Source organism: Chelonoidis abingdonii, chromosome 10 (assembly GCF_003597395.2).
Source record: "Chelonoidis abingdonii isolate Lonesome George chromosome 10, CheloAbing_2.0, whole genome shotgun sequence".
NCBI classification, from domain to species: domain Eukaryota; kingdom Metazoa; phylum Chordata; order Testudines; family Testudinidae; genus Chelonoidis; species Chelonoidis abingdonii.
In genome coordinates, this window is record NC_133778.1 from 19,286,815 (window position 1) to 19,295,247 (window position 8,433).

At 42.4% G+C, this 8,433-nt stretch overlaps 1 protein-coding gene across 7 annotated transcripts in view; it reads right to left on the bottom strand.

Moving 5' to 3' along the window:
- ABI2 (abl interactor 2) overlaps positions 1 to 4,921 on the bottom strand; it is a 122,163-nt gene extending 117,242 nt beyond the window's left edge. For all 7 annotated transcript variants that reach the window (XM_032775340.2, XM_032775338.2, XM_032775335.2 and 4 more), the window contains exon 1: positions 4,710 to 4,921. In XM_032775340.2, the coding sequence (XP_032631231.1) occupies positions 4,710 to 4,826 (117 nt within the window). In that variant the 5' untranslated portion in view covers positions 4,827 to 4,921. The remainder of the gene's footprint in view (positions 1 to 4,709) is intronic.
- Between the last annotated feature and the right edge of the window lie 3,512 nt (positions 4,922 to 8,433).

Here is an 8,433-nt window from a genome sequence, read left to right on the forward strand (position 1 = left end):
TTAAAACAATAGACATTTAATAAACCTGTTTACATTATTTGTGCTGTTTGTTTACTTTGTTTGTTTACATTATTTGTGCTGTTTGTTACTACTCAATGGCGGAAGCTCTTCACTCTAATTTTTAATATCTGCTTGTGACAAGCAGGGTTAGTCCTCTAACCAGTATGTATCTGGTAATTTTTCCAACTCACTTTCAAAGCGTATCAAAAGATTTGAGAGTTCGTGAGTTTTGGAAGCTAGATGCATTGCATGAAATGAGAGGCTTTTTTCAGAGAAGCAGTGATTACTGGGTAAACCAAAAAAAGGTCTGAACAGAGTAAAATACTTAACTGTTCTCACAGAGACTTATAGTATAATCTCCAAAAGATGGATAAGCCAAGATAATGCTAGGATTTACTTTAGTACATTAGTAACACAAATAAGTCTGATTAGAAAAAATGTGCAATCACATCATGTGTAACATTTCTTGGAACAGCAAAGAAAATTCTAGAACACCAAAATTATACAATTGTGGTTTATTGACCAGTCAGAGCATTCTTTGCTTTTTATAAGAGACCCATACAAAAGTACTGTATTATGCAAATAGTTTTTGTGAAAATGGAGACCCTGAATAGTTAATTAAATTCTTGGCCATCAATTAGCTACTCTTCTATAAAGTTAACTTTATAACATGGTGCATACTGAGCACTGAACTGGGTACAATCTGCAGAGCATGAGATGATGAGGCTATGAATAACCAGCATCAGATTCCTGCCTCTGATGAGCAAACTCCCCTAACAGCTCTGATAAGAGTCTTCTGAACAAAGTTGTTTGAAAAATGCATGTACATGCTGTATTATATCTTTTTTGAAAGAAAACGCAGAGATAATTACTATGTGCTTCCCCCAACTTATTTTTATTTTAGGAATAAATCTTGTCTGTTGAATAATGTTTATTTTTATTCCATTTCTGTATAAGACTGCATATTTTGATATCTATGTTTATGAATTTCAGTTTAGAAACTCATTTATTGCTCTGGGTAACCTTATGCCTATTTTTGCTTTAAGTCAGATATTAAAAAAAAGTCTGAATTAAAAATTTGAGTGTGGTCTGGAAATTTCATTTTTCCATAGCAGGAATCAATTTATTTTCCGGTTCAGCAGAGTTAAAGGCTGCTGAAAAGCATATTACCATATTAGTTGATTGGTTAATGTACTAAAGAGTGACTCAGTGGGAGAATTTAAAAAGAGCAAACATTTTTCTAGAGCTATAAAAGAAGAAGGCTGATTTCTGCCAAACACTGGTCTTTCACATTTTTTCTCCTCTTATTTTTGCAATGAATTTAAATTACTTACTATATATTTGATGTTTTATCCGATCATTTGCTATCACAAGATTTTAGGGTGTTGTACTAGCACATGCAAGGAAAGGCTGGTTACCTATTTGTTGAACACTAAGCATAAGAAAGGTTTACATGTTTTTGTTTTTAAATGGTGCTGAAGTAACTCTGACTCTTCATAAAACAAATCAAGTATGACTGATTAGCCAGATTTCTATATTTGAAATTCAAGACTCCCAAAGTTGTACAATTTGAATACCTAGTTTCATAAGAAACATATCAAATTACAGCAATTGCTCCAGCTACCAATTCCCATGCAGAGATCTCGATGACACCTGAAGATATTTGAAGCACCTTTCAAGTTGCTATGAAAATCAAATGTATGTTAACAGTATACTTCAAATTCTCTATTAAGTGATATTAGCAGATTAATCTTGTCAGACTTCTCACAGTGATCTACACATCCGTCCATTTTTACAACAATTTCTAAACTTTGGAATAAAACCACAGACCCTACAAATCACCAACTGGTACACAAAACTGCTGACAAACTGATGACAAAGAGGTCAATATGAGCATATCACTTTCACATTCCAATCACTGTTCTCACTACCCATCCAATATTAGATCACATTCAAATCTTAGACTTAGCTTGGACCTAGCCCTAAGATATCGCAAAGGTCTCCATAACAAAGACCTCCTGAAACTGCAATAGTCAAACACACAAGGAAATTCTAGAACAGTGGTTCTCCAACAGGGCTATGCAGAGGTCTTCCAGGGAATACTTCAGTTCATTTAGACACCTGTCTAGTTTTACAACAGGCTACATAATAATTACGAGCAAAGTCAGTACAAACTAAAATTTCATACAGTGACTTGTTTATACTGTTCTATATACTATACACCAACACGTAAGTACAATATTTTATAAATATATGGTAAAAATGAGAAACTAAGCAATTTTTCGGTAACAGTATGCAGTTTTTTATCTTTGTAAGCAAGTAGTTTCTAAGTGGAGTGAAACTTGGGGTATGCAAGACAAATCAGACTTCTGAAAGGAGTACAGTAATCTGGAAAAGTTGGGAGCCACTGTTCCAGAAGACCATGACAGAACAAGTAGAAGCTGAAGACAGGGCTTATTGGAAGCTTAATTCTCCACCATAGCTAAGAATGACCACAACCCTGACCACCTTCTGCACAAACTGCAGGACTAATCTTTTTGACATGACTAAGAGCAAAATAGCCCACAATGCTGCTTGGTTTTGGAAAGGGATAGACCATGAAGAGTAATTTAGTCCCCTCTACTTGTTCCTGAAAGGAAGAAATGAAAATGTAGCTCTAAGCATGGACTATTTGGGTGAATTTATGTAATTTTGTAAGGGGCTCAGATACCAGAGTCATAAGCATGGTATAAATACCTAGAAAGATCAGTAACAAAAAAAGATTCAGAAGTCCTTTAACTAGACTAGTCATATCAGTACAATATTCACTAACGGAAGACTTAACATTGTGTGAGAACAGTACCAGATAAACTCTCATAAAATGGACACACCTTGCTCAGGAAAACAATATAAAGTAAATACTGAAATCACTGAGATCTTTTGATATGCACAACAAGGTCCTGGTCCATGATGAGGGCTCCTCAGTGCTATATGGTAATACAAATAATAAAATGGACCCAATCATCTTATATTTATAGGAACAACGGATAGCCAAGAAGCGCATACACAGAGGACAATAACTGAATTACATCTCCCCACTTCCTCTGCCTTTGAGACTCTTCCCACCCACCCAAAAGACAATCAGCTTCACAACACAGATTTTTAAAAGTTACATGTATCTTTAAACATTCATATTATCAAAGTAGGGTCGTGATTAAATAATCTGAAAAAAGGGAAAATTGTAATGATACAACATGCTGTTAAATACTGTTCATTTTGTAACAAGGTATGTATTTAGCTGTGTTATCACATTAATTGAACTGTTTTATGGTAAAAGACCTAAAATATCAATAAATAAAATCTTTTTCCTAATAAAAGGTTGGTCATCTATGCTGTGGATGCTGTGAATTAAACAGTGTAATTTCTTCTATAGTGACATTATTTTAACTATTCTTTCCCCACTAGTTATATCATTCCCATTCCCACCCCCCTTGGTCACCTGCTACAGTAATCCTACCAACAGCTCAAAGTGACCACAGCTATTATCATCCTTATGTGCTATTCTGAAAGAAGCACACAAAAACAGCTTCCATATAGAGAAGAGAGAGAATATGAAACTCGGGTCCAATGTATTTCTTTTAATGATTGTAAAGTACTATGGTGATGAGAGTTCTGTAAAATTCTCCACAGATACCAGGCTGTTGATTCTACCTTCCCCGCTCTTCACTGGAAACATCTCTGTTTTGCTGATACTCCTTGCCCCACAACAGTGATCTCATTCTGATAGCCCCCTGCCATGCTCCAGTACTGCCGGTAACTATTCTCCTTCCTCCACACATACTCGGCCCAGGTACTCCCCCCAATATATACAACCAGCCCCATGCCCCATCTTCCTGTCTCTGTAACTGCTGCCAACTAGGGTGACCAGATGTCCCGATTTTATAGAGACAGTCCCGATTTTGGGGTCTTTTTCTTATATAGGCTCCTATCAACCCCCACCCCCGTCCCAATTTTTCACACTTGCTGTCTGATCACTCTACTGCCAACCTAGCTGACCACCTATGGCTTCTTTCTTCCTCCATGATTCTGACGGAAAGTGGTCGCATCTGATCTAAGATCACGGCAAGGCTGAGCCCTATAACACCACTCTTGCTTCCTCTCTCCCGTCCCCCATCTGCTATCACCCCTACAGCCCTGATCAGCTCTGCTCCCCCAGCGCCCGCCACTAGCCAGCCGCCTCCCCCGCTGGCCACACCAGCTCGGATGGAAAAACCACCCCCAGCGCGCAGGCAGGCAGATTGCACCCCAACGTTACCGTGTCTGGCCCCGTGTGGGTCAATGCACATGCCAAGGCTCGCGAAGTGTGGGTGTCTCGCATTAGACGTGCTAAATGGAAAACCCCTCCGGCTTTACCAGCGCCTGCCTCCCCGCTGTACCCGGCCCAGGCTGGGCACACGCCCCCCGCGGCAGGGATGTGGGGAGCACGGGAGCGCCCCGCTGCCGTGTGGCCCCCGGGGAGCGCGGTCTGGAGGTGAACCTGTCTCCGGAGGCGGCGCGGTACCACCACCCCCCCGCCAGCTCCGTGCCCCGGGCAGGAGACCCCCCCGGTCATTGCCCCCTTCTCCCCACACCGGAGCCAGCTGGGGCCCCCCGGCCAGCGGGGAGAGGCGGGGCCCGGCCCGGCCCCGCTGGCCAGGCTGGCTCGCAGCGCCCGGTCCCGCCGCCGGCACCTGGATGTAGTTGGTCTCGCAGTACTCGGCCACCCGCTCCAGGTTGGTGTAGCTGTCGAACAGGGCCCGGCGCCCGCCCGGGATTTCCTCCTCCAGCAGCATCTGCAGCTCCGCCATCTTCACATCCTCGCCCCCGAGACCCGGCCGGGGGCCCAGAGAGAGAGAAACACCCACCGCGGCGCGGCGCGGCGCAACAACCGGGCACCCCACCGCGCAGGCGCACAACCCGAAGCAGACAGACACCCCCCTCCCCTCCCCTCCCCGGCGCCCCTCACGCGCACACACACACTTCCGGTTCATCCCCGCATGGGGGTGGGGGGCTGAACGTCAGGAACCCCATCCCCGCCGCGCGGGGAGCCGGAGGGGCCGGGGGGAGAGCTGAGGGGGCGGGGCTGGGGAGGCCTGAGGAGAGGTAAGGGGCTAGGAGGAGTGAGGGGAGGGAATTGAAGAGGGATGAAAACAGGAGGCCTGGTGAGAACAGAAGGAGACCATCTGGCTGTGCAGGGCAGGGATTGTATTTTATGGGGACTAAGCAGTGACTGACGGGATGGAGTTGGGGGCAGGGATGAAACCAAGGAAATTCTTTGTCCGCACTTGCAGCCATCACTTTGCTGCCTCTGAGTGCTTCATTTTCAAACCTGGCAGCCCCCAGAATTGTTTCCTTACACAGGGCTGTGCACCAAACAAGCATTTTGCACTTGCACATCTAGACCCCTGCTATACATGTGCATATGAGAGTTTGAGACAAGTAAATGGGTACAATCATAGTATGTATCCATCCTTTCAGAGTTGAAAATTTGACCCTTGAAGTTCAATAAGTTTCCAACACCTTCCTTCTCTGTTTCTCTTTAGTTTCCATCACAAATTCATAATAAATCAAGTCCAATTCCCTGGAAATCTAGGATATAATCCTTGAATACAGGATGCTGTGTAACAACAATTAATTGATACTACAATTAAACTAAAGGCCATCATTGACTAAACAGATTGTGACAGTTTTCGGAGTGGTAGCTGTGTTAGTCTGTCAGCAAAAACTAACAAACCTTCCTCCAACCCTACAAAAAGAAGGATTCTGTGTGGCCTCCTCCTGAAGGTCGAAACAACAGACTGGACTTCTACATACAGTGCTTCTGCTGATATGCACTGGCTGAAATTGTGGTTCGTTAGTCTCTAAGGTGCCACAAGGACTCCTTGTTGGTTTTTTTAATATATTGTGACTATTCTCCATTTACCTCAGTCTAACACATGTTGAAGATTCCCCTATGAATTTCACAAATAAACCATTGGAGCCAGTATAATTTGTGTACTTCATGCCCACGCTTTCTGTATATTTTGCTGCCCATCTGCTGAAGGTAGATAGATGCCCGATGATCACAAAATTACACCCAAAAAGGAAACAAATATAAACAATATATTTAAGACAATATAAAAAATATATTAAAATCACAGTGTATTATACACTGACATTGAAAAGCATATATCACTGAGCTTGTCAAAAATTCTAGGGTAAGTACTAGATATTATTGTACAGTGATGATACCCAGTAATTTCAGAGTTATGGGAATTATTTCAAAAAGCCAATGTCAAGCACTTTGTTCAACCACATTTTATTAATGCACTTAAGAATGGAGTCAGTGTGACTACTCCCAGGCTTAAAATTATGAACATGCTTAAGTATTTTGCTGAATCAGGGCTTAATTTTTTGCCCCTCAGGTTTGTGACTTAAGTTCTCTGAAAATAGTGTTTTCTTTACTAACAATTTTGACCTACATTTCCATTTTGTGAACTTTTGACTTTGTGCTGCTGCCTTTCTAAATTATGTAATTGCAGCATGTCAAGCTAGCAGCACATTTCTGAAACAGAGATTCAATCCTGCACCTATTCATCTCAGCAGGACTTTTGTAATCGACTACAATGTGCACCAGGATCAGATTCTTGTGCTTTTTATGTAACTACTCCTCAGTTCTAATTAGAAGAAGAATAAAATGTTTCTTTTGTATGGATCCCACTTAAAAAGCAGCTATTGTATAGGGAGAGTGAAAGGCTAAAGTCTGAGCCACAAACCAGTATGCTTTTCAAAATCAAAAGAGAACATTTATAATCCAGAGGGCTCTCTTGGCTTTGCCACTGACTTACTGTATGATCTCAGGCAAGTCACTTAAAATCTATAAAATTATAATGATAATACCCATCCCACATGAATGTTGAATGATTTAGTTCCTGATCATTTCCCTTTAATCGGCACAGAAAGTCCCTTTTCTGTGCACAGAACTCAGCCTCCCATACACAAAGCTAAGTAAGCCACCACTGGAGAAGCATTTCAGCTTTCCCAGGAGAGCTCTTTTCAGGGCTGGGTATCTGGACTGGGGGAGAGGGTAATCTGACATGCATCACCCTCCCATGAGCTCCACAGAGCTTCTCCCACAAATGTATTTCTCCCAGGCAGTATTACATTTCTATTCTTACAGTTTCCATGGTGCAATGGATTCTGAGGTAGCCACCAGCTAGAGAAGCCTCAACACTGCAGTCCTATTGGAGCTCCACAACCATGGCACTGTGGAAGGGAATATTGCAGAGGATTTAGAGCTGGCACAAGGACCTCCACCTAGATGGGCCTGGCCTTCAATTGATTTCCTAGAATATATGTGGATTTCTAAAGAATCTGTAGGATTTATGAGCCAGACCTATAGCCTTTGGGCAAGCCCCATCCTGCTCCTTCTCTCAAGAGAATAATTGGGAAGAAATCGCTGCAAGGAAAAACTCCTGGAGACATCTACTTCTTAGCCCTGCTCCCAGGTTTTCCCATGGGAGTAGTGATTGGATGTAATGTTAATGTTTGTTAAAGTGATTTAAAACCCTCACAGGCAAAGTGTTATTCTAACATTTTTAATGCAGTTTAAATGTTGCAACCTAAAACTTCTTGATAGTGTGTGTTAATATTTCTACAAGCAGTTAAGGTTCCATGAGACCAATTCATATTTCATCGCTGTAACCAGTTTAACTCCATATAGACATGTGAAAACAATGAAATACCCTATCATACATATTCTACAACTACATGCATTGAAGATTTCAGTTCTGTACAATCTCAGTATTGCCAGTCCTAGAAGTCCAAAGATCATCAGTCACACCCAAAAAAACATTCAATTCTTTTTAAGATACAATCATGTTTTTTAGTCTGTCTTCTGATTTGTGAACACTCCTGGCCCATCCCCACTGTTCCATGTGAATTTCGCAGTGTTGCCAACCTTGACAAATGTATAGGAGGAGGTTTTGACCCCTGCTGCAGGAGCTCTGGCTAGAAGACCCAACTGAGTTCACATTACAAAAATGGTGTATGAAGTACTGTCTGCTGATGTGGAGCTTCCAGTGTCTCTCAGCGCCCCCTGCCTTCCAACATATTAATTAATTCTATGTCCTAGCTCCACATCTGCCAATTCCTCAGCCCCGTATCAATTAAGTATGCACCCACCTAGCCCACATCAATTTTGAGCCCTCTCAGCCTCACATTAATTTATATTGTGTCTACACTACTGTCTCAGACCCACATCAGCTCTGCCCCCCACCCCTGTACTACATCTGCCTTTGCCCCCTGGCCTGCCACTGCAGCTCCAGGTATTCTTCACACACACTCCAGGTCTAGGATGAAGTTCCAGAGGCTCTTGGCACGTGCCCTCAGCCAACAGGGAGTCGGGAACTTCAGGACTCTTCACTCATTCTCTTC